At 45.9% G+C, this 26,854-nt stretch overlaps 1 protein-coding gene and 1 pseudogene across 1 annotated transcript in view; one reads left to right on the forward strand and one right to left on the reverse strand.

Moving 5' to 3' along the window:
• Positions 1 to 11,697: 11,697 nt before the first annotated feature.
• Positions 11,698 to 26,854, forward strand: part of DPP6 (dipeptidyl peptidase like 6) — a 737,488-nt gene continuing 722,331 nt past the window's right edge. Inside the window, exon 1 of the mRNA XM_034639891.1 lies at positions 11,698 to 12,113. Coding sequence (XP_034495782.1) covers positions 11,880 to 12,113 — 234 coding nt within the window. The 5' untranslated portion in view covers positions 11,698 to 11,879. The remainder of the gene's footprint in view (positions 12,114 to 26,854) is intronic.
• Positions 20,835 to 25,973, reverse strand: LOC100463722 (annotated as a pseudogene).

A 26,854-nucleotide genomic window follows, 5' to 3' on the forward strand; every position in this document is an offset into this window, starting at 1 on the left:
TCTGACTGCTAGTGCCGTGGGCACACCCACCTGCCTCCCGTGTGCACTTGCGGTCGTCCTCTTGGCACCTCCTGGCTGACAGAGGCTCTGGGAGGACGGATTCCAGACCGGCCCCTCTGACACCAGCTCAGGTTTGCTTCTCAGAAGACTGCTTTGGGCTGCGGGGTTGCAAATGTGAAAGTGCTTGGAGTGTAAAGTGCTGATGAACGTGAGGTTTAATGCTTCGATTTGATGAGGCCGTGTTCTCTCCTTCCTACCCTCCTGTTCGGGGCCCAGCTGCTTCTCTGCGCTTCAGCGACCCCGGATGGAACAGGTTTCTTACTCCACGTGGGAGAGGCCTCGGAGAGTTGGAACACATTTTCCTGCACACACACACTCGTTGAAGGAAAAGTGTCAAAGTCGATGAAAAGTCCAGTATTTTCCCTCAGAATCCTAGACGACAGCCAACTAGAGGGTCCAGGGGAACTGAATGATGTGTTTTGTAGGCTGTCAGCCGTAGGGAGCCATCATGTTTCCAAAGGCTGGCGAATGTAAGAAGGCTTGGTTTCCCCTGTCGGGAGCCCTGTGTGAGAAGCTGGTGCCTAGTGAATCCTCGCCCCGCAGAGGGCCTGGGACAGGACGAGCCAGGCGTGAGCCTGCATCGGTTAGGACACCTGGCAATGTCACAGTTTCTGACGATGGAAAGGGGCGAAGACAGGTTTCTGTCTGGGGGTCTGGTTCTGTTCAGCAACTGTGTGTTGTTACTGTCCTGGGTTTGCACCCCTGCAAGCCTTTATGCTTCCTGTCGTGGCCACGGAGAGGCCGTGGCAGCCGTGGGCACTCACGTCCTCACACCACCACGTTCAGAGGCAGAAGCCTGGAAGGCCCAGCGCCGGGACGAGGAGGAGGGCCCCTCTTCCAGCCAGTCTCCTTTGTTGTGAGGAAAACATCTCGCCAGTAGCCACCCCCAAAACTCTTTACATCTCTTTAGCCAAGCAGACACTTGTAACAGGAGGATAGAAATTCTCTACCGTTGGGCAAGGAGTGGGGAGGGACAGTGGCAGAGCTCTGGGGGACCAAGGAGGCTCGGTCCCACAGGTGGTTCTCCCTGAGTGAAGAATGCATGTAAGAATATGCTTACAGGAAAAATCCATGTAATTTCCTCTGGAAAAGGAAAAATGCTTTGGCTTTCTTCAAAGCACCAGTTCAATGAATAATATCCAGCTGTTTCACGGCATTTGATGCAGTACAAATCTGGGGTTGTTATTTTCTGAATTGACGTAGAGTTGACACACAGTGTTACATTACTTCGGGTGTGCGGCATAGCGACTCGACGAGTCCATACCGCATGTCGTGCTCACCACAAGCGCGGCTCCCATCCGTCCCCTCACGACACTGTCACAACACCACTGACCGCATTCCCTCTGCTCTGCCTTTTATCCCCCGACTCATGCATCCACAGCCCTTCACCCACTTTGCCCATCTCCCCACCCTCCTTCCTTCAGGCAGACATCAGTTTGTTCTCTGCATTTATGGGTCTGTTTCTGCTTTTTATTTGTTTTTGTTTTTTTTTAGATTCTCCATATGAGTGGGATCATATGGTATTTATCTTTGTCTGACTTATTTCACTGAGCATAGTACCCTCTGGAACCATCCATGTTGTCACAGATGACAAGATCTCATTCTTTTTATGGCTGAGTAATATTCCATCTCATATGTATGTGTATATATATATATATGTGTGTGTGTGTGTGTGTGCCACTGAATATTGCATTATATATGTATACACACACACACACACACACACACACACACACCACTTCTTTATCCGTTCATATACTTGGGTTGCTTCCATATTTTGGCTATTGTAAGTAAAGCTGCAATAAACATAGGGGTGCATGTATCTTTTTGAGTTAGTGCTTTCATTTTCTTTGGGTAAATACCCAGTGGCGTGATTACTGGACCACATGGTAGTTCTATTTTTAGCTTTTTGAGGAACCTCCACACTGTCTTCCGCAGGGGCTGCACCAGTTTGCATTCCCACCAGTGGTGCAAGAGGGTTTGTTCGCCTTTCTCTGCATCCTCACCAACACCCACTGTTTCTTATGTTTTTGATTTTAGCCATTCCCTAGGGTTATTTTCAGGTCACTGAACAATAAGGAGATACCTTTATAGAACTCCTTCATCATGCCTTGAGTAGTTGGATCTGACTAATGAGGCTTAGAGAAATACCAAGAAGGTAAAAGTCACAAAAGCTGGGAATACTTAGGGCTAGTGAACACGTGAGCTTCTCCAACATCCTTCCCTAGTTAAGACTTTTGGAAAAAAAAAAAAACAAACCCAGAATGCATTAATCTTAGCAATGATCCCCCCTCCCCCAAAGATCAGTGGGAGATGGGAGAGTCCGGGGATCACTTGCTTCGATTCTCTTCCTGCCGCCGTGTCAACTGATTTTAGGAGGGCACCATCATCGCACTTTAATCAGGAAGAGAAACCAAGGGCTGGGTGGGGCTTGACTCTTGAGATGCTCTGCACTTGCCAGATGCCATCATATCAAGTGGCTGTTTTTCATCCTGTGGACCAGTCTCAGCAGGCTGCCTTCCCGGGGATTCAGTAGCTGTCTGTTACTCCGGGGCCTGACGTTCACAGTTTTCGATGGGAAGACTTAATAAAATGCAGATGTAATCAGTGGATAAAATGCTAGACTAGTACTTCTTCCAAGTTTTCCATTAAAGTGCCCATCGTGGTGTAAGTAGAGCACTTGAGGGTCTGTGATGTAAGTGGGTAACTTGTTTGAAGCCTTACACTTTATCTTAGCCTACTCATGAATTTTGTATTCTATCCCATATTTGGATTTAATGACTCTATCATTTCTCTTTGAGTAAATTAAGTGCTGAAGAAAGGTATTTGGAGACTCAGAATTGATTTAGATCATAACCAGTCGTTTACATCTCGTTCTGAGTTAAAACTCGACATTGTGCATGCTATCAGAGCTCTGAGAGAGAGAAATCAAGGAATCCTGGAACACGGATGGAAATAGGGCCTTTACCGCTGCTGCTTTTACCGTAAGACGGCTCAGAAATCCTTCAGAGTCCTTTGAAAGCATTAATTTATCCCTCCTACCTCACAGCGATTGAAAAGGTTCTGTATAAATGATGCAATTTGGGTATTGTTGGGTTATAAGGGAATGAAGTGGTGGGGATTACGGGTACAGTGCAGAGGATTGAGGTAATAGGACCCATCAGGGACTCAGCACAATCTAAGGACCAACTGGGATCCACGTCATCCTATTGCACCAGAGAGTCAGTTTTATTTTTGCCGTGAGTGAGGAGAGAAAAAAAAACAAAACCTGTTCAAATTGCAGGCTTGTATGACTAATGGATTTATTTAGCCGACGGGCAATTTCTGTTTACCTGTCAAGCAAAATATAAATATAAGTAATTGTTGGGAGAATTACTTTTTCGAGTTTCAAATTACAAACATTTGAAATGCAATTAGTAGTATAGACAAACCTATTTCCCCCTTTATGAGAAGGACATTGTTCAGAAATGGGTAGAGTGCCGTTGCTAGACTTACAGCGCACAATGGAGTGAATTATCCACATGAAGCAAATGAGTGGCTTCGTCTTGGTCTTATTGCTCCTAATAGAATATGTTCTCATTATTGAGAACCCACTGCTTCTCAGTCTGACATACCCACCTCTACACGGGTGAATCAGGGTTTTGCAGTGATCTCTCTTGCATTTGCTCAAGACGGTGTGAAGAGACAGAGCACGGGCCTGGGGTTTACCCTCTTTTCCACGGTCAGCTGTCACACTTCAGATTTAGAATCCACGTGCGTGCTGATGGTTATCCACAAATGTTAAACTTGTACATGTGGTCCAAAGAATGAGTTAAAATTTAAGAGGAACCTTTGGGCTGCCTGAAGTACTGTTAACCCATTTTTAAATACAGGTTTGTATTCATAAGAATAGGGATACTCCATGGAATTCCGGAGAAAATCTTAAGTGACGGTGGGGAAAAAATGGAGTTTATAATGGACATTTTAATGTGCCTTAAGGGAGCAGATTCAGGAGAATCAAGTTCATAAAAGTCAGCTTTCAACTTAAATATGTTTATTAACTTCATTGATTTTTAATTCATGACAAAGTTTTTCCTTATTGCATTAAAAAAGCAATGAGTCTAAACCAGTGGCACCAAGGATTTTTTAATGAAATCAATTTTTGAAAGTAATGCTTTTTTTTTCCTCGCAATTCTGCAAAGTCTGTCTGCCAAATTGCATATATTCTGACAAGGTGGGAGAGGCTCTCTGCTAAGCTGCAAAATCAGAGTATCTCTGAGATAAGCCCCAGGAAGCATGGCATCTTAGCTTGGATTGTATCTTCGGTAGCTGCCATGTCAGTCCCCTTCTGGCCACTACCTTCTTCCTGAGATGAGCCCTCAACATCTCAATCCAGGGGTGAAACAGCATTCTGAAAATGTCTTGAAAAGGCCAACTGTACTTCATTCTATTTTGACTTCGAACTGCTCAGATAACCTCTATTTAAATGAGAGACAGGCCTTGTGCATTCTCAAAAACTCCTTACCCTCTGGAAAATCCTTGTTGAGTATTTTGAATTGGTAAGCCATTTCCCAGAAGAAAGCAAACATTCAGGGGAATCTCTGAGGCCACCCTGGTGCCGTTTAGAACAACGCTCAAGTACATTACTCTAGTCTGGTGTTTCCCAAACTTGAGCAGGCATCACTCAGAATGACTTGGTGGGCTAATAAAATTCAGGTGGTGGGCCCTAGCCCCAGGTCTTTGATTTAGTAGGTTTGGGATGGAGTCCCGATTTTTTATTTTTAACAAATTCCTAGATGATCCTTATACTGCTGGTCTAGAGATAGTTCTTTGAGTGGATTGAAAATGCCACTTAGCGCTCCTACAATAAATAACTGGGGCATTATTATGAACACATTAGTGATCTAGTGCTTTCTAAGAGTCTTTTTCTAATAAAACTAGCAGGGCTGTAAATGTACCGGAATGAGCAAGAAATTGAGAAAAATGCCTTTATTCACAAAAGGAAGTCATTTTCAATCTGGCCATGTAATTTATAACATTAGTCCTGATCCACTGTAAGGAGTATTAACTATCATCTGTAGGAAAGCAAAGACCGTGTTCGTTTTAGTCCATCATTTCATCCCTAGAACATAGCACGGTGACTGGCACCTAGTAGGCATTCAAATATTTACTGAATAAGCAGGTGAAATGCTTACAGTAAACACCGACATTAGTGATACCATTTCTCGTGCATGGATTTGGTTTTAGTTTTAGCGAGCTAATGAGACAAGCATACTATATGTAGCAAGTCGTTCAGTTTGATGGCTTATACAACAAATATTTATTCCAAGATCCACATTTCTGCTGGTCAGCTGTGATTTAGCTGATCTGAGCTGGGCTCAGCGAGGTGGCTCTGGCTCCCTGATTACTGGATTTGACTCCGAACTGTGGGCCGGGTTCAGGTCTCTCCAAGGGGACTTGCAGTGGAGGCCAAGCCAACATGGCAGCAGCCACCCAGGACATGTTCTTATGTGGTGGATCACCTGAGTGCAAGAGGTGGGGCAGGCTGGGCAGATGCCTCGAAACCTCTGTTGTGTCATGTCCATTCACATTCTGATGGCCAAGGCCAGTCACTCAGGAAGTCAGTGTGGCAGTTTAGGATAGCTCGTTGGAAGGGCTGGGGATGAAAAAGGATTTGCTGAACAACATTACAATCTGTCACAGTTTTGAATATGGAAATAATGACTTTTTTAAAAGATGTATTTATTTATTTGAGAGAGAAAGTGCGCTTGTGGGTGAGTGGGGGGAGGGCAGAGGGAGAGGGAGAGACTCTCAACCAGATTCTGGGCTGAGAGCAGAGCCTGACACGGGGCTTGATCCCACAACCCCGAGATCATGACCTGAGCTGAAAGCAAGAGTCAGACGCTTACCCGACTGAGCCACCCAGGAGTCCCTGGAAATAATGACTTCTTATCTCAGAGATGAATCCTTGGGCCCTGGAAACTTGTAGCTTGGACACGTAGTCATGCTCTTAGAAGAGACAGCTCGTCCGCGGACTGCCGCATCACATGCTTGAAGGACTGGCTGGTCTTCTTGGTGCTGGTGCTGTGCTCCTGGCCACGGCTGACCCTTGATTTTCTTTTCACTCAGGCCCTGTTTGTTTGTGGATGACTTTTGACTGAGGCTTTTCCGGACAGTGCCTTAACTCAAAGGAATGGTCTTAATTCTGGTAATTTTTGACACGGGGTAAGATGGTGAGAGAAGTGATTCCGTGAGAGAGGTTTCAGGTTCCTACAAGCAGGGCTCCGGGCAGCAGGTGGCACATCTCGTCTCCCACCCAGGCCTGCCTCACAGGTGCTGCTGGCCTGGACCCTCCAAGGCACACCTGTGGCTCTGCGTCTCTCCTCTCTTCCCTCTTTGTGTCTTGCAGCCGAATGCAGTGCGTGGACCTGGAGGCCCATTCACTGGGCTGGTCTTACTTCCTTTTGTCCTTGGGGGGCTGACCAGCCCTGTCTTTCTAGGGTGGATTACATCAGCCTCACACCCAGCTTCCCTAAATTGTAGTCCTATTGTAGATTCTAGGAATACACCCTATCCCCTTCCGTTTTGTAACTGGAATCGTTTTCAGTGGAGTCAGATTTTTTTTTTAAGTTTTCTGTCACTATTTCCATTGCCCTGCAAGTGAGTATAATTTACATGGCAGGATTAAATAACTCAGCATCAGCTCTGTTTCCACTCTCCAAAGAAGACCCTGCATTTGAACAACCCTGTTTCTTTCTATCCTTTTCTAGTCCAATTGTTGTTTTCAAGTAAAAGGCTAAAAACCTTTTTGGGTGACATGATGCAAAATAATAATAACAATAATAATAAAATAAATTCAGTATCCCCACGTGAGGGTTGGAGCCCTGTACTTGCTAGCCTGTGTCACATGTCATTCCAAGCACACCCCCACCTTGGAATTTCAAAATGCTCGCCATTGGTCATAAGAGAGCCCAGATAAAAGCTTTCTCTTCTAGCACACAGTCATCACCTTTGTTGGTTCAAGCATGAAGCACTGAATTGCAGAGGCTCATTAATGTCACTTCAACGTTAAAGGGAAGCAGATTTAACTTAATTCATGAGAGTGGAGGGGTGGTGCATGGTTGGAAAGGGCAAGAAGCTCTGGGGGCATTTCAGAGGGAAAGTCATGTCCCTTTAAATCTAATATTACCTGATGTATGAATTAAGACATCACAGATAATGACATTGTTCTGTTCAAATGATCTGTATGAATTAAGACATCACAGATAATGACATTGTTCTGTTCAAATGATCACCAGGAACAAACCGAAACAACAGATTCTCTTCCAAATCTTGTGCTCTAAAAATCTTAAGAGCCCTGGAAAACGCTGTGGAAGTTCTTGTGTAACGAGGACATGAGAAAAGACAGAGGTTGGTGCCTCCTCCAGGAGGGAAAGAGATTATTTGGATAATTTTGGAGGACACATTGACATTAAAAGTGAGATTTTATAAGTACTCAGGAGCAAGGAATCTGTAGAGAAGAAAAAAATATACAGTCTATTGATACTGACGGAGAGCAAGGTCAGGAATGAAGGACAAGAAGGAGAAGGAAAGAAAGGAAGATGAAGAGTGGGAGGAGGGGAGGTGGGGGTGGGCAGGTGTCAGAGGACAGAGGGAGCACCCCTAAGGGAGAGGAGGACAGCCCCCCACCCACCAGGGTGGAACAAATATTTTCTGTAGGTTGACTCCAGCCTTTTAGTTAAATCGCTGGCTGTTGTACCGATTTGGCAATCAGCTTGGCCTCTTGTGTTGACGAATCGCGAGTGTTTGGGGGCACAGGGGGTGGGTGGCTGTCCTTAGTGGGTGTCAGCACTGCCTGCCAAACACACAGGTGCACAATGGCTGTACTAAAATGCAAATAAAAGTGCCATGGGGAGATTAACAGCAAACTTTATTAATTTCAGAGTAAGACTTCTTTGTTGGGTTAAAATAAATGTTTCTCTTTAAAACATTAATTGTTAAGTACCAATTTGAAAAGCTCAAAATTAACTCAGCGCCTGCTTTAATTTTGTGTTTTTCAAAAGCTGGGACTAAGCAATTCCTTTTTCTTGTGCTGGACATTTCCTATTTGTAAAGTTTGTAAAGAAGTCACGTTACCTGGGCTCCCTTATTGATAGGCATCTTGCAAATAAAAAAAAATAAAAGATAGTTATATAGAGAGAGTTTAGTTGGGAATAGGCTCTGTATTTACGCACTTAAAACTGTATTTTCTCAAACTACCCATATATTTCTTTTATTTCTCTCCTTTGCTATGAGTACAAGGTGATAATACCTAGAAGATACTGGTGTCCAGTGTCTTAGGGAAGCCCTTCCATTAGCACAGTATATGCTGCTGGTCATTTCATCTCTCACGTCTCAGCATTTTGAAGGAATCAAAATCTCAAATAGGGCTCTGCTTTCCTCCTTTCCCTCACAGAGAAAGAGGAAGCAAACTACAGGGTATAATTCTGTCCTAGAAATGAGAAAACCTCTTAGCTAATAAAAATCATGCTTAGGCTGCTGAACTCAATACACTTTCAGCATTTTTACAATGCTTAGCTTGTATGTGGACCACAAAGTTCCCTTCATTGTCATTTAAAAAACGACTGTCCACCATATTTTACAGCATTTGGCTAATTCCAATGACTTATCATGTTTGTTTTGTAAATTGGTTCCAGGGAAAATAAACACACACCCATACACCTTTATTTAATAAATAGGGGGAAAAACAATCACATACAACTTGGTGGAAAAATGGGTCAGTGGACACGGTTTTAAGCAGTATTGAAGAACTAATATCTTGAAGTAATCCATGAAATATTTTTTAAAAATAGCTTCCCATATTTACCCCATAAGCAGATGTGGGACTTTATTTCGATACAGCACATTTAAGATGTTCCGTGACTGGTGAGCAGAGGCGGTTACTGACCTGTGTCCTTCTGAAATGCACATATATTTAAATGCTCACTGGGAAGTTCTGCTACTCTTCAGAACCTCTTCCCCTATTTAAGGAAGGGGGGGTCTGAAAAAGCTATTGAAGGCAATCAGTGAGTTAATTATGTATCATAAACACAAAATGCCATCAGTTTTCTGCAGTTGCATTTCCTCATGCAGCCCAAAGCACCAACTGGCTGACTCTGTTGCATTTGAGACTTCCAAGTGCTGACAGTATATTAAAAATACACTGCCCTTTGTAAAGAAATGCTTAAGACATACATGAAGTGTGTGCAAACACACATGGATGTATTCACACTCAGAGTCTAGAACAGTCTTGAGGATGAGTGGTGCTCTGAGGGCAAGGTGGAGGACAGTAGCAAATCTTTGGGAGGGAGTCTGGAGGGCACCTGGAAAGACTGGGTGCGCCCCCACCCCCTGTTTCTCCTGTTTAATTTTCAGATTTGCTCTCTCTTACCTCACATCTTCCTTCAGTTGTTTATGAGTCTCATTGTTTCTTCACTTTATAAGTGATTTTAAATAAAAATTGCTTATTATGTTGTCTGAATCATTTAGTTAGGATTTCTGATGCTGACCAAATTGTAATTTGAATACCCGCATGCTCACTTGAGAATGATTTTTAAAAGCGAGGGCCACACGTGCTCAGTTTCAATCTATTATCGTGGATATGCATATTTCTATAATTGTTGGGTATGATACGTAAGCTATTCCTGTATAAATACTATATATTGTACAAAAGGTTAGTACAAGAAATACATAATGCTACTTCTTACAGTTTGTGTGAATATATACATGCAAATTTCATATGTATATTACATAAGTAAGACCCTAACAGCATCTATATTTAGTGAAGTGTCAGGACCTAGATGCTCAGGGAACAGCATGAGCTTTCCTTTCAAGTCAGGCTGGGAAAGGCAGCTTCCTCCCATCAAAAGCACAGCTGGGGCGGGGGAGGGGGGATGACAGCAAGGTTTCCTATTTATCTAAATGTGATGACTTTTAAAGTTTCATTTTATGGTTCTTGTAATTGCTGCCTCTGTCTTCAAAGGAAAGTGGGGCTGTTGAAGCTCTCTGCACCCCCAGACCTGTGGGCGGGACATCTGCCTATGCCAGAGGCCTTTGGCTGGTTCAGGGAGCCCTCTTAGCTATTGGGATATTGGTTTTGTTTTCATGGTTGCCTAAAGGAAACGTGTCTTTAAAGTAGTTTAACAATCACACTTTTCTTCATAGTGGAGGGAAACCACAATGGATTAAACAGAGGATGTGTGTAGTAATACTAATTTTAATTAAAACAAGACTACCCACTCAGTTGAGACTCAAGGAGAGAGTGAAAGGGACTGGAACGGGTGTTCTCCCAGGATGCTTATTCACCAGCATCCAGTTTCTCCCTCCAAGTTAAGGGCACTGGTGGGAAGAGGCCATTTCAGGACCACGTAGGGGCTTTCTCAGTGATATCTGGGCTTGGGCAGTGATTACAGGAGATTGCCTTGGATCCAGACCCAACAGAAGCTGGTGAGCCTCAAATATGTGTGGCCATGGCCTCACCTTTTAAATTTTTTAACCTAAATTAAATAGTCATGGACACCTAGATGGAGCAGGGGGCATCACTGAGTCAGGGAAGAATGTGAATATGAAGGTGCCCACTTTGACCTGGTTTGAAAGGAACAGCAAAGTGGGCAGATGCGAGCCCTTCAGCCCTCCGGAGTTTCAGGTCCTAGTTTCAGCTGAAGATCAAGTTGGGACAGATCTGTCCCAGCTGGAGGGTCTGCAAACAAGAGGGAAGGGGATATGGGGACGAGACGAGAAGGAAGGGCCCCCAAGAGCCTCAAGAGAGTCGGAGGAGCGGATTTGAGAAAGAGGGAGAGATGCCAGAGGCCCCGGTGAGCAGTCCACCCCAGGAAAGGGAGGAGAGCGAGCCGCCTGCGCCTGGAGTCTGAGCCGGGCGCGCAGGCATGTTGGTGTCTTTCCACACAGGGGCGCTGGAGCACGTCTTACTGCAGCAAGATGCGCGAATGCGCACGGGAGCCCAGCGCCCTATTTGGTGTGGTTCCTCTCCTGTCCCTTTCTCTCAGTCGGGGGTTGAGGGGGCGGAGCAAGCTTTGGAGAAGTTGCCGGCATCCCAAAAGCTTCAGCCTCTGCCTCTGTTTACTGAAAATGAGCGCGGAGTTCGCGATGTACACAAATGGGTCGGGATGTGTAGGGAGGCGCGTTCCACTGAGTTGCTGGGAAGGCTTCCGCCAGGCCTTCCCTGGATTGCCTTCCACTACCTTTTCTCTCCCTTCGTTTTGAGCCCGGGGGAAGGAAAATGAATCTGTTTTCGGAGGCGAGCTTGGTTTGGGAAGCGGGGAGGGCTCCTTAGCGGTGTGTCTGAGCCATCTCCCTTCCAGCCCTGCAGTTTGCTCTCCCTCGCCCCACCTAGCACCCTCAGGCCCGAGGGGTCTTGGCTGTTGTTGTTGCAAGTTAGGCAAGAAAAGCTGGAAGGAAACCCGAGGGGGAGCGCTGGGAAAGACGCGAGGCTGCAGCTGCGCGGGGTGCGAGCGTGTGGACGCAGAGCGCAGCCCCGCGCCGAGGATGGGCGCCCTCGGGGCTCTGCCCCTCCTTTAGTGCCCCCCAAACCCTCCGCGTTTTCCGCCTCTTCCGCCGCTCGCTTCCCGCGCAGCCGGGGGTGANGGGAGGGGGCGGGAGGAGCCGAGCCAGGCAGTCGCCCAGCGGCGACTTGAGAGTGGCGCGCGGGAGGAGCGGCGCCGGCTTCCCTTTCTTCTGCTGCTTCTTCCCTCTCCCCCCGGAGGGGGTGGGGAGCGGGAGCCCGAGAGGGGCAGGCAAAGCACAGAACGCCCCCGAGGCAGCCAGAGAGGGCGCGGGCACCGATGGCTTCGCTGTACCAGAGGTTCACGGGCAAGATTAACACCTCGCGCTCCTTCCCGGCGCCCCCGGAGGCCAGCCACCTCCTGGGCGGCCAGGGGCCGGAGGAGGACGGCGCGGGGCCCAAGCCCCTCGGAGCCCCGGCGCCCGCGGCGGCGCCCCGGGAGCGCGGCGGCGGTGGCGCGGGTGGCCGGCCCCGGTTCCAGTACCAGGCGCGGAGCGACGGTGACGACGAGGACGTAAGAGCATCTTGGTGGGTGGGGGGCGGCACGGGGCTTGGGGCCGAGCGCTCGGGAAGAGGTGTCCGATCGGTGTCTCCGAGGGTCGGGGTCGCCCTCCTGCCTCCCCTCCCTTCCACTGCCTCCCCGGAGCGCCACAGATTCGCTCCTCAGCGCCGATCTCGGTCACTGCCGTCCCGGAGCGGGTCTCAGTCTGCAGCAGCGGCGGTCAGGAGTTGGTGCTTGAGACAGCAGTGTCTGTGGGGTTGCGCTGCTGGGATGTGGGATGGGGGGGGGGGGGGGGGGGTGTCACTGGGTGTGTGGATGTCTGTGGTTATTGTACGGTGTTATGCATCCTAAGGCGAGAATTCAGTCTGTGCTTACAACTTGATTTTCCTTCCTTCCTTCCTTCCTTCCTTCCTTCCTTCCTTCCTTCCTTCCTTCCTCCCTCCCTCCCTCCCTCCCTCCTTTCCTTCATTCCTCCCTCCATTCCTTCATTCCCCTGCCCTTTTTTTCCCCCTTGCTTTAAGACCGGGGAAGATAAAGTCCTAGGCTTCCCACCTGTCACTGGAATCTATGCGATGTGCCATCCTCAACCTCCCCCATGCAGTCCCTTTGCTCACATGGTCTCTACTTCTCACCTCTCCAGGACACTTTCCCCTCCAGTGCTGATAGTGTTGGTGGTGGTTTCCTTTTGGTAGGAGGGACAAAACACTAGCATCTGAGGCCCAAGGTCCTGTCCCAGGGCCCAGCACAATTTTTGCTGATGGGAGTCAGGCCCTGCCTGTCTCCCACACCCAGCCTTGGACTAGGATCTCTACCTTAGACCTGCCTTAGGAGAAAACTTCTTAATGAGCATGTTTTCTACTCTTCCTTGGTCTGGAAGTCTGGGTTTCAAAGGTTGGATTTGCATATCACCTTAGTAACTGATGACTCAGTCAGGACACTAGTGGGCAGCTTGGATGGATGAATCCAGCCACCTCTGTTGATCCCTTCCAGTTATTCTGAGGGCCAGGGAGGACCACAGGGAAAGGCAATTGCCTGATGAGATGCTTTCTTCCTGGGGAAAAGAGAAAAATCCCAGACAAGCTCTCGGCCTGGCAGGCAGAACTGGGCTGGCTGCTGTATAGACCCTAGAGATATGCAGGGTGTGTTGGCTTGTAGAAGCCACTGCGTGTACCTTTGAGGAGTTTCCTATCTGGGGGCACCTGGGCACAGGTCCTCATACTAGCCTCTCAGATAGCCTACCCTGACATACCCAGGACAGTACATGTCCCTGCACTGAGCAGACAATTGTGGTCATGCAATTATGACTTGCCTTGGGTCACACTGCTTTACCATTTGGTTTTTCTTTAATAGTGCAAGGTTGGGGGTGGTGGTGTTGAGAGCTCTCACAGGGACAATTCTGAAAAAAGCCGCTGAGGTTTTGTTGTTTTTGCTGGTCGTTTTTGTTTTATGAATGGAGGACATGAAGACTGACAGGGATGATGAAAGTTTGTGGGAAGTGCAGTTTGTGTGTACACACACACACGCACACACACACACACATCACAGCCTGTATCAGATCTTGCATGACATTTTCTTATTTTCTTTTGGATCCTTTCCAGACTCCCCTGGTTACATAGATAGCGAGCAGAGAGATTTCCCTTACTTCAGTGGGTCAGGTCCTGAGGGAAATGCATGGATTCCTCAGACATCTGGTTCAAGGAACTGGAAGTCTTTGAGGAGGGGTTTTATTGGGGTTGGTGAAAAATTCTGGAGGATTAAACTATTGAGAATCTTGGGGAAGACAATTGAACTGCAATGCAGACAGAAATTATGCACTTTTTGCTTTAAGTCTGACTTAAAACTGTGGAATTGTGTTATGCTTGGAGAACAATGCAGTTTCCATATCATAGGCTCTAGGTGTCGCTAGGAGAAAGGAAAGGCAAGAGTTTCTGAATTTTGTTTCTGAAGATCTCCACCCATCTCTCTCTCTCTCTCTCTCTTTTTCCTTCCATCTTAGTTTGGAGCATATAGTTCCAGTTCCTTCTTTTAGGTTTGATGTATACCTAGAACTGTTTCTCAGATGAGCAAAAGTGTTGAACTGAGGAACAAACTGGGGATCTAACACTTGCAAATGATTTCTGCTGATGTGGCTCTGAACAGTGTATCTGACTTAAATTCAGGAAGCCCTGACATCAGTGTTTTTTCCTGAAAAATACGGAAGAGTGTATGTGTGTGTGTGTATGTGTGTTTGATATGTAGGTGTGGGTGTAAACATAGTGTACATGAATATAGTGTCCTTATGAAATACATACACATATATATGTATTTAAAATGTCTGATGAAATCAGTGACAGCTAAATGTGACATCAACTTCTTGAAAACTTTTGTGTGCTTTTCTCAGAAATGGCTATTCAAAATTGGAAAAGTTATGTCAAAAAATTTACAAAAGGTAGATGTACATATTAAATCACTTTTCCTTCAGGAACAATAACTATTTTTTGTTTAGGAGATACCCGTTTAAAAAGATAGTAGATGTAAAAACTATTTTTCTGATACCAGCTCTTGTCAAGATTAGAGAATTTAGAGCAATCATTTTGCTACCCAAATATAAACCAGAAGATGTGCTGCTAATTAAGAAGGCGCTGCTTGTTGGTGAGACCTTTGAAAACCTGAGTTTGGGAGGGCCCCATTGCTTGGGCGAGGAGCTGTCCGAAGTGCTGAAAATTCTCTGTCTCAGTGCCCCTCTGTCTTTTGGGAGTGGCCCAAGGCTGGGGTGAGAGCTGTCCGAGGTGCTGAAACAGTCTCCCCAGGAGTGCCCTTCTTTTTCTTCTTTTTCTTTTTTTAATTTTTTTTATTATATTATGTTAGTCACCATACAGTACATCCCTGGTTTCTGATGTAAAGTTCAGTGATTCATTAGTTGCGTATAACACCCAGTGCACGATGCAATACGTGCCCTCCTTACTACCTATCACCGGTCTATCCCATTCCTCCGCCCCCCTCCCCTCTGAAGCCCTCAGTTTGTTTCTCAGAGTCCATAGTCTCTCATGTTTCATTCCCCCTTGTGATTACCCCCCCTTTCTTTATCCCAGGAGTGCCCTTCTGTCTGCACATCCCATCCTTGGGGCTGGTGGCTTTGCTGCCCTTCTGTGGCCTTGTCAGTCAGGGAAAGCTGCTCCATGGTACAGAAACAGCTTTCACGCCTTGGTCACTGAGACAGTGATAAACAGCATGCCTTTAAAATCCAGTGGGCTTTGTGCCTCCTTCCATCCAAAAAGGGGGAAATAAAATGTAGTTATTGACCTCTTTATGTGTGTATGCACACATGCCTGAATATGAAAAGAAGTGATTCCCACCAAAATAAAATTTAAGGTAGTCACAAGATCTAGCAGGGAGAAATCAAATGCTGAGATTGTACAGTGGGTAATTAGCCAGTATTGCATTGCCCATCTGCACAAACTATGCATACAAGGGAATTCCCTCCCTTCCCAGAGCCCCAGAAAAGTCTGCTTTGGGTGAGTCAATTCTAAGACATAAAGTTTAGCTCTGGAATAGAAATAAAGCCTGAATACCTTTTCTATTGGAATTTCCTCATCAATCTTAAATTTATTTAAATATAAAGTCAATTACTCGGGCAAACCCTCCGAAGAATCAATAGCTATTTCGATTTAAAATTCATTTTATAGGTTTAAAAATAAGTTGACATTGCTAGAATGGAATTTAGTAATTTTCAATAGGAATTAGCTGTGACTGATTTTAAAATACTGGACTTTGTGTCTCCTCTGCTTGAGTGGTTCTGTTTTATTTTTTAAAGGACTTCAGAGGCCTTGGGCAGTAGTCTTGTTGAGGTTTCATTAGCATGTTCCTGTATTCCTCATGTTTGGTGACACATGATTTCCTAACAATACAAATGCGATGACAACAGGATTTTAAATCAGCAAATTGGCCGAAGCAGGCACTGAGCGAAGAGGCCCTGCTCATGATGTCTTTCAGCCTGACAGGGCCAGTTTCATCATCCTGTATCTTCGACATGATGGTGGTTCTTCAGCAACCAGCCCATCTTTCTCTCCACCTTGATTTTTCATTGGTATGATATTAGCGTCCTGTGAATTTCTTCTTGGTATTTATCAACTTAAATGTTTTAAGTAGCTTGGCTCCACAAATAGGTTTGTTTACCTTATTATTTTCTTTTGCTCCAATTTTAATTTTTCAAATATTTCACATTATTTCCCTAATACATGAGAAAAAGGTTAAAACTTTGAACTATCTGCTTGATCCCATTATTTTCATGACTGATTTGACAGTGCTTAGTGTCCTCACCTACAGATGTCACAGGGGCGTTTGGAAATTTAACTTGAGGAGACAGGTAGAATTCCCATCTCACTCGTCACAATGACGGTGCCTGCAAAGTAACTGCCATTACATACTGAGCACTGAAATTCATTCAGTTTCAGTGAATATGTTGTTGCCAGTGCGAATCACCATATCCCTTATCTTTCTTTTCCCAACAGTTCTTTCTTCTTCTCTGCCTACAAAGGGAAATGAAGACCATGTTCACTGATGTGCACTGCCAGCTCTGGCTTCTGTCCTGTTTTCCATTCTTCTATTACAGTCCAACTTCTCAATCAAGTCGTCTACAGTGGATTCCACTAACAAGTCATCCACAACCCTCTTGTCCTTGTCTAGCTTGGTCTCACTGCAGAAACTGCACGCGAAATGTCATCAGCATTCTCTAAGTAACTTGTTGTAATGCCCTGTGTGATGCCTCTTTAGTCCTTGTTGTTACAGCTTCTGCTCTTGGGGACCACCACCCTGCACTTCCAATGTTTGCATCACCTGTCTTTCACGGTGCTGCTTGAATTCATGCCTTCTTTCTTTCTGAAGTTGTCCTTTGAGTTCTTTGAGCTCATTTCCTCCTACCCTTAATGTGGGAGCATGGGAGAACCTACACTCCCATGGTTTTGATTTCCACTATTCTGTTTTTTACCTTTCATACATTCTAAAGATAAATTAGATCTCAGATAAAGTAGAATGAAGGTAAAGAGAGCCAAGTATATCCTACAGCGTCTGTTTTACAAGATGACTAAGTAGCTTTCTTCTTTAATATACAACCACTAGCATTTCTTTTGAAGATATTTTGCTTTTCTGTTTTACAGAATTGTAGAATTGAAAAGGCCTTGGTGAGCACCATCTCGATCTCTCTTCCAGGCTTTTGTTCCACATGTCAAGCAACTAGACACTAGATTGTTTTCATGATGGTGACAAGATAAATATTTGGCATATATCCCTAACGTTCCCCCTCTCTTTATGTCTGTGTATTCTAGATACCTTTCCTCCTAATCTCTTTATTTTTTAGTGGTAGTATCGCCATTCCTTCCATCTCCCAGCATGGGATACAATGTATGTAATCACATACAAGTGACATTTGCTCAATACTTTTATTTCTTTTTTGTTACATTAGGTATTTCAGTAGATAAGCTTTGAGGTCTCCTTATGAGTTTAATGCCATATAAAACTATATCCGAGCACCCTGCTGGAGTACTTGTCCTCCTGAAAAGTTTAGTTTTTGAACGTTGGAACATATTTTAAATGCATTGGAGTGATTTACCATGTAAAATAGTCTCTCTATAGGTGTTTTGGTAAAGTGAATAATCACTGAAGTTTTGAGAATATAATTCTGTATCTATAAAGAATTTGCTGAAATTATAATACATCTGTAGCAAGATTATATAAGATTTTGCTTACTGCCTCAGCACAGAGAATGTAGTCATAAGTAGGAAACTGTCTAGAGTGAAGCAAGTAAGAGTGTGACAGAAGCAAAGAGTGCTAGCTGAACGATGGATGACACCAAATACAGCATCGAAATACCTTGCCTCCGCGTTACACCTTGTATTTTTTAAGGCACCACAAGATATCCCTCATTCTGTCTTCATAGTTACCTTGGCTAGGGAGGAAAACCCTAGCTAGCAAAGAGCTCATCTGTTGGCTTGAAAAATTAATAAGGGTAAACTTGATTACTTTTCAATTGGATGAGTCAGTTGTCAACGGTGAATGATAGCAAACACATATCCGTGTGTTAACAAGCCTGTGGTCTCCAGAGCCAGTCACAAAAGTTATGTGTTTGCTTAAAGCCCAGGTTGTTTGTGGAAAGTGAATGTTATGCCTTCTCAGTGGATTTGAGTCCTGTGTAGCGGTAAGACATTTTGAGGTGGGCATAGAAGCCTGCTCTCCGTGGCATGCCTTTTGTTCTTTCTTTCTTTTTTTTAGTGCTGCCAGCACACACTTTTAAATGATTTACTTGTATATGTTACCTGTAGATTTAAGGAGGTCTGAAGCATTAGAATAACATGATATTAATTTATATTTTGACAATGGGATCAACTCATTTTCTTACATGAGATTAATATTCCAATGTCACTGTGTAGACAGGAATTTTTCTAGATGTTGGCTTTGGAGATTTTTTTCTTCATAAAATAGAGCTTTTTAATTTTGTTCCTAAAGCTTTTTCTTCTGTAGAGTCAGAATGATTAATGAGTTTAATTTTTGCAAGCAACTGGCAGGAGTTGCTGAGTAAGATGTACATGCAGATTGTATATAACCCCGTTCCTTTTAATTACTCTGACGATAACAATGCATTTATCAATTGCATGCAGAATGTTTCTCTGCAATATACAATATTGATCCCTTTCACAGAGCATTGCCTGTAAAAATAATATGTACAGTAATCCTCTCAAAATTAAATTCTGCTTAATAAATTTAGTGTTAAGGGCACTGACTGTCCATGTGCCATGGTATGATTTGCTTTCATTTTAAGCATGTGGGTTTGATTTTATGTACAAGTCAAAAAAGGGGGCGCGGAGAAAGAGAGAAAACCACTCAGCCTTTCGGGTTAATGACTTTTGGGACATTTATGTTTAGAAAGATCTAGCATTGTGAAATTATCTGAAATAGAACATTTTAAAATTTGATAACCTCTAATTTTACAAATGAGAAGACTACAAGTAATTATGCGAATAGTATTTGGCCAATGACTTGTGTTCTCTGGACCTCAGAGAAACTCAGCCTTCCATTCTTTCCTGTGTTCTTCTCAGTATACTCGGCAGTACCATAATTGAGTGGAGGAATTAACTTAATTATATCTCTGAGTTTAAAAAGTATGAATGCTATGAAATCTAACAGTCTAAATTAATTTGGTTCCAAATGGATGTGCTAATTGCCACAGGGAAAAACAAACAATTTGGCCACAGTAGTGTAAGATTTTGCCCTGACTTGGTTTCCCCAGTAGTTTTATTTTTTTCCTCCCCATCTTTCTTGCTGCTTTTCCGGCAGCAGCCAGATCTATTTGGAGCACAGGACATGTTCAGTTTTGCCCCATGAGTGAGAAAGAAATAGATACAGATGTAACTTTACAGGAAGACTAGAAGCCAGTAAGGCCTGTAAGGTGCGGATGGTGGAATTCCAGGGGGTGGAAACCCTGCTTCCAAGAGTCTGAGTGGTGGCTCTAGCAGCAGGTGCTGGGGATGGATGCCGTACAGGAGCACAGGGCAGGGGTCCGAACTCGCAGGGATGCCAGGAAGAGGGAGGCTCCAGTAGCTAAAAATGCAACGTTCTCAGGGCCTAAAACAGGGCTTCACCTGAAAAATAACAAACTTCCTTTCACTCATCCTGTGTATGTAGATAAACAGCTTGAAAGCATTAAGATCATCCCAGCAATATGCCTGATAGTAGTGAAACACACACTCTCACACACTTTTTTTTTTTTAATTCAGAAGAAACTTAAAGATTTCCTGGGGTATCACAGTCGTTATAAAAATCAATGTGTAAACTGCCTGTAGTGTTCAGATTTCATTTGATATCAGGTCGTACCTTAGATAATTTTGGGTCAATCTTAATGTGCTTAAGTTAAAAAAAAAAGTGGAATAGGGGATATAGGCATCTTCCCCAATTTGGAGTTGAGAAGACCAATTAATTTGTTCTATCTCTTGATGTTTTCTGTTTAGGAAGATTTATTTTAAAACAGAGCTACTGGAATTCATCCAGCAGCTTACATGGAGCAACGGGATCTTTATGGTGTGGTCCTTGATATGTTTATATAATTGAGTGTATCTACCGTACCTTATACATTGTAGCCACGATGTATTTAAGCTGGCATCAGCCAGCGGGGGAGGGGGCACGAACTGAGTAAGTGAGCAGTGCGTGGGAAGAACCACAAATAAGGGGTGTTGTTTAAGGAGAGAGGGTACAGCAGAAATTCAGGGTAGGAAAACACCAGCGTCCAAGTCTCCCTAATCATTTTCCCCAGTACACTCAATTTTCTAAACTTTATTCAAACCTTTCATATGCCTCATGCAAAATCCCATTTAAAAAAAAAACAAAGAAATAATGAGAAACCTCTATAAAAGTCTTGAGAGGTGAAGTTATCTCATCTCTTTGTGACACTTTTTAGACTTGCAGGTATTCATGGACCCATGAGGAAGCCCACCCCAGTGTGAAAGTCTCCAATTCCTAGAGACATATTTCTTCCTATTTTTTATGTGAACAGTCATCTGATTTATAAAAAGATGCAACAAAATTTAAAATGATACAAAGTATCAATTTCAAAACAACATCGAAGAATGTGTGTATTTAGCCATATTCAGCTCATAACAGAGCAAATGGGTAAGTGGAACAATTCATGTTGAAGCAGATTGCTTTATGAAATGGCTGCAGAAAATGTTGGTAAAGGAAGGCAGAGGGACTCCTATCTTTTAAGAATTAGAACCAAGGGGCCCCATAATCATCTGGCATCAGCTCTGTGTTTATCTGTGGTTAGAAATGTACACAATGGGGGCACCTGGGTGGCTCTGTCGGTTGGGCGTCTGCCTTCTGCTCAAGTCATAATCCTGGGGTTCTGGGATCGAGCCCCACGTCGGGCTCCCTGCTCAGTGAGGAGTCTACTTGTCCCTCTGCCCCTTACCCACTCGTGCTTTCCCTCTCCTCTCGCTCATTCTCTCTCTCAAATAAATAAAAATTTTTAAAAAAGAAAGAAATATACATGATGGGAACTCCAGGGATCTTCCAGATCCTTCATTTAAGGTCTTGGTCAACTGTGGCCACAGTGTAACACTTGTGCTGAGTTACTTTCTGTCCTAAGCAGTCGTCTGTATAGGTTCTTTTGTGTGTGCATAGTAATTGTTCAAATCTTGGATGTTTGGCAATCCTTAGAGCTACTCGATGCTTTTGCCTCAATTTCTCAGTTTCAGCCCTCACACAGTCCGTGATACAAGGGATACTTGGCAATCAGACAGTCTGTCATTGATTATACTAAGTGAGGTTTGACTTATTGGAAAAGTTGATAAAGCTGGTGTCAGCCAGGATGTGGTAAGGTGGGCCCAGCTGCGTGTTATATTGAAAGAATAAGCAGAAAGGATGTTGAAGGATTTCTCTTTCCTTGATTTCACTGGTATCTTTTTTTTCCCTTTCTTTTTAGGTTATTCTAACCTTCTCTTTAAGCATCTCGAGAATCTGGGAGACTGAGCAAGAATTCGCTTCGTGGTTGCATACTTTCTTGCTTTCCCTTGCTTCCCTGTGTTCACTCCGCACTCTTGTTTCTTCTAAAGATGCATTTCCTGATCTGTGCTTCCCTTTATCTTCTGTTCGCTGATCCTCATCATCATAACTTCTGAGAGAAGACAGAGCTGCCTTCGCATTTCTGCAGTCGACAAAGCCATGGGGTCCTCTGTCCTCCTTCTCCTTCTGTTCATGCCTCAAAGATGACTTTCCTCTCCACCCATCTTTACAGGTCTTCTCAGGAATCTTCATGGCGGGGGAGGGGGATTGCTGTAATTTTCTAGGACGCTTGGGCTACATTATAGAATACCTAGCTACTTTCCGAGGTGACTTAGGTCCTCCTCATCCTACCTTTTCCCATTTGCAAGTGTCTGCTCTCCATGGCCAAGTGTGAGGGAAGTGTGAACTGCCGAATCCCAGGTAAGCGCACCTGTCAGCAGCTCCACACTCGAGTTCCCTCCCACTTGAGAGCACGCCACCAGCAATGACAGCCCGTCAGGAGTATGGGCTCACATAGAGCTTACACGACGATAACGGCGTGGTGGAAGGATGGATAGGAGACGCCGCTGGGTGGGAAGTGGAGGAATGGAGCTGAGAAGTCAGGCTGGTTTAGATTTTCTCAAACTGGCCCCCAGGCTAAGTGTTGGAAGAGGGCTGGCTTCTCCCGTGGGCAGGCGGAGGGGTCGCTTTGCAGATACTTCCAGGTCTTACGCTCTTCTGTGCCCTTAGACTGCGGCGTGGCTGTGTTTTACTTGGGCTGATGAAACGGGAGTGGCACTTGCTAGTGGAAGCCTTAGGAGCCAGCGCCGGAGTCGCTGTGCCCTCTCCTTCCTTTTGCCATGGAAACAAGCAGGATTTCAGATAGCGGCTGTTCAGCGGGAAGGATAGAAACTTTGGATTGTAAATCACCGAGACGGTGTTACTACTGCATAACCTAGCTGGCGCGGACGAGTACGGCAGGAGGAATGTTAATGCGGATGGGTTGCCGTTCATTGTTTCTGGACCTCAAGTCCATCATCAGCTCGGGCAGACCTGACACTTGCTAACTTGTCTAGAAGCTTTCACTCTGCCTTCGTGTATCTCCCTTACAACTTTTTAGTCCTCAAAGACCCCGAATTGGAAATTCCTTTGGGGAGGACAACAGATGTTGGAGGGCACGAGTCTTACCCGTTCTGTCGCTCACTTAATTTTAGGGGCAAATGGGACCAGCTCCCTGAAAGACAGGTGCACGTGCTGGTGGTGTGTGGGGGTCGGGGGCCGAGGGACGGGGTAGCAGGAGGAGGGGTGCTCAGGTAGGTCTCTAGGTAGCCATGGTGGAAGCCAGCGTTGGCCTGCAGGCTGTTGCTAAGGGTGAGCCTCCAAGGCGAGGCTCTGGGCCTTTGGTGGGAAACCCTTCAAGTCAGAGAGTAGGAGTTCGCACGGGGAGGCTTTGAAGGTTTCCGGGGTGGGGGACGGTCTCAGTCCCTGAGTCTGTCCTTGGTGTATGCTGTGCTCTTCCATCTTCATGGATTCAGGGCGAGGTTATCTGCACTGAGGGAACTGAAGGGTCTCGTCATCTGAATAATAGGAGATGTCAGTCAAAACATCTAGCTTTCGCCTCATACTCTTTCTCCTCAGTCAGCATCCTGCCGATGACCAGTTAATCTCCATTTTGTGTGTGGAAATGTGTCATGGGTTTCTCTTTCTTTTTTCAAGATTTTTAGTTCCTCTCAAATTCAGCCCCCAAATGACTGGTCATCTGTTGAAGGGAGAGGGGGACACCGTGAGAGACGGGTGCCGTTTCTATGGAAACGGGAGCTGGCGGTGAGGAGCCGGGGCCTCTGGCTTCCTTGCTGGGCGGCTGGCCTTATGAATGCCCAGTCACTGCGGCACTCCCCCCTTGTCGTCCTGTGGCTCCGAGGGGATCCCGTCAATCAGCAGGGCTTTTGTTTCCGCAGGTAGGAGGAGAGCAAGGAGCAGAATCCCAATGTTCCCGCGCCTGCCTCCTCCATGGTCTTTCTAGCCCTGTCACCTCTGCTCCGACAGGTCTTTATTTCGCCACAGCCGAGGAGGAAGCCGTCTTGCTCTTAAAGCCTTTTACTGCCCCCGGGGTTGACCGCAGTGTCTCTGAAGCAGGAGGGGACCCCGAGCGGTCATCTCTGGCCCTGAGTGTCGACCACTTCCTATTTTCCTATTTTAACGGACTCCCAGGAAAGGTTTTCCTCTTGCCTGTCCAGTTCGTGGTCGGCAAGCCAAGTCCATTAGCCCGTGCCCTGACCCCACTAGGACGGCCTCCCCTGCCCCACGTGACAGCCGCCGGCCACTGCTGTGCTGGGAAGCCTGCAGGGGCTCCTGGCTTCTCTCGGAGGAAAAGGAGTAAAAGCCAAGGTTCCTACAACGACCGAGGGGCCCACAGTGATGTGCCTCTCCACTCTCACCCTGCGGCCTCCACACTGGCCTCTCCGTCTGCCAAAACATTCTTTCCAGGTGTCCGTCCAGGCTTCGCGGCGGTGTTACTTTCTCAGTGACGTCTACACTGCCCACCCTATTGAAAACTGCAGTTCACCCCACCCATCACTGCTGACAGTCCCCACCCCTGCTCAAATGGAAGGTATTTATCACCTTCCAGCATATTATGTCATTTTCTTTTTTATGCCTGTTTTATTTTTGCCCCCCGCCATTCCCACCAGAATGTTGGCTGAACTCATATAAGGGTCTTCAGCTGACTTGTTCCTGATGCATGTGGGCGCCCAGCGCAGTGCCTGGTACTTCCAGGGTTCTCCGTGACCGTTTGTCGAACAATGAGTGAATGAGTGGTCTCCTGCCTGAAGAGTCTCTCTCCGCTTCTGTCTGAACAATCAGCTTCCTTTAATTCTGTTCTCAAAACTTTATTTTGGAATTAAAAGGTCCTGAAATTAGTGCTCTGAACCTCATAGGTGGCTGCTCACAACTGTCTGTAAACACATTCTCTCCTTTCTAGGATCTCATTTATCGTTTGCTTCTGAACAGCCTCTTCCTGATGGCCCAACCTAAGTCCACAGTCGAGAGCATAAAACCATTATTAGGGAAACAGTAGGATTTACTTTGGGAGGACCTGCTTAAAATGTCAGTATTTAGCATTTGGACTGTTTTGTCTGAATTTAAAAATAAGCATAAGTTAAATATAAATTTTCTATGTGTGACTGTTTTTGCTGTCTTTTTTTTTGTAGTTATCAGCAAAAGTAGTTGAAAAGAAGGTCCCATGAGGGAAAATGTGGGTCTTTGAGAAGAAGACAGTCCTATAAATAGAAGAATATGATAAGTTGTTTTTGATTAGAAATTTGTATTACCTAATTCTCAATTTAAGTGAAAGAAAAAGACCACGGCTCCTTTTTCCATGATACTGTGACCATCTCGCTACCTGGCAGGTGGAAAGTCAAATCGGGAGTATTTTCGAACTGTATGTCATTAGAGCAATACCAAAGTTCCCAGACCAAAAGCTCAGTTTCTGCCAGAGAAACTGTTCCTGGTTCTGTAGTGTGTTGGGAACTGCCCGGGGCTCTTTAGCTATCCACAGTACCCGTCTTTATCATAATACAGCAGGAGTTACCGGCACCTAGGAGGAGGCTAAGACAGGAGCCCGAACCCCGTCTGATCCTGACTTAGCTCTGCTCTGCCCAGCCAAGCAGTCTGGCTGCTGGCGCTCCCCTCCAGCCACTGGCGCAAGGCTGCCCTGACACACTTTGAGTCACGTTTCTGTAAATAAATTGTACAAAAGGAAGACTTGCAGTTTTCTTTCCCGTTGCCAGACGGGTTGGCAATCAAGTATGCATGGTGAGTGCGCTTGAGTCCACACCAGACTGGGTGGAGCTGTTAAACAACAGCGAGGAAGGCACACTTTGGAATATGGCCTGTGTCCCAGGCACACTTTGAAGGGGTAATCAGAGACCTGCAGGAAGGCTTCATCCTTCATCCAAAGACACGCTAATAAGAATGTGTCGTTCTGGAGGCGTCGGATGGTGCCAAAGGGCACGCGGTTAGAGGAAGAGAATGCAACAGATAATAGGGAGGTGCATAGCTGTGCAAGGTCAGCTCTCTGACCACTGCATTGAAGTCCTCAAAGTGCCTCTGGACACTTATGGCCAAAAGACTCACAAAAGCCGGTTTTCTGCTATGATTCCTTAAGGAATGTGAGTTACAGCACCAAAGTTGCAAAGTTCCGCATCCAGTTCAAGCCCAGGGAGAGGGGAGGGTCTGTGGTACACACACCCGCACCCAGCTCTCCACAACCGAGAGGACCCAGTGAGTGAGCTCCAGATGCCCACAGAGCTGCCGGCCACTGGAGAAGCAGCCCAGGCCGGGTTCACCCAGCAGGTCGTCCACCATCCCTCCCTTCGCCTCTCTGAGGAGTCCAGGTGTGTGATTCCGGGGGCACTGGGATGACGACAGTCAGCCTCTCACGCGGGAGTGCAGTCACCTGCCTGCCGATGGTGGGAGACACGCAGATGGCCTGGGACGAGAACTGAGGCTGCTGGGTCTTTGGCAGGAGTTGAGAGAGGGATACCTCTCAGATAAGGTACCGGAGTTCAGCTCGGCAAACAGAAGCAGGGTACAGGCGAGCGTGGGGAGCCGATGGAGTTCAGCTGGGAAGGTCACGTGTGTCCCTTCAGTGCCGTGTCAGCCGGTGAATGCCCACTGTGACTGGATCCTAGGAGCCAGACCCCAGGCTTCTTCCAGCAGTGCCTCTCCCGAGTCCTAGCGTGCCTGATGAGAGGAGGAACAGCAGACAGGGCCAGTGGACCTTGGCCCCTTCCTGAAAGCAACTGCACTTTTGAAATATGTACTTGTTTATAAAGTTCACATGAAATAGTGTGTTGGTGTGATGTGAGCTCTTCTTGACTAACAGCCCAATTATCCCGTAGACACACAGCAGCAGGGCACAGACGGAGCTGGTGGGACCATTCGCACACGCCTCACATCCCGTGACCGCCAGTAGGGCTCCGTGTCCTTGTCTGGTGGCTGCTGTGCCCGCCTCCCGGCGTCCTCATCGCAGGCAGGGTAGCAGGGCGAGTGGGTGCCCCACCCCAGACTCAGACTGCCTGAGCCTCCGTTCCGACTTTACCCACCAGTTTCCCATGGTTCAACCCCAATATGAACTTCTGTTTATTTATAAAATTAGGCAAAATAATTACGGTATCTTTCTCACCAGTTTGTTGTGAAGTTTGAGTTAATACGGGAGAAATACCTGGGCTCCCACCTGGCATGCC

Source organism: Ailuropoda melanoleuca, chromosome 1 (genome assembly GCF_002007445.2).
Source record: "Ailuropoda melanoleuca isolate Jingjing chromosome 1, ASM200744v2, whole genome shotgun sequence".
Classification (NCBI taxonomy): domain Eukaryota; kingdom Metazoa; phylum Chordata; class Mammalia; order Carnivora; family Ursidae; genus Ailuropoda; species Ailuropoda melanoleuca.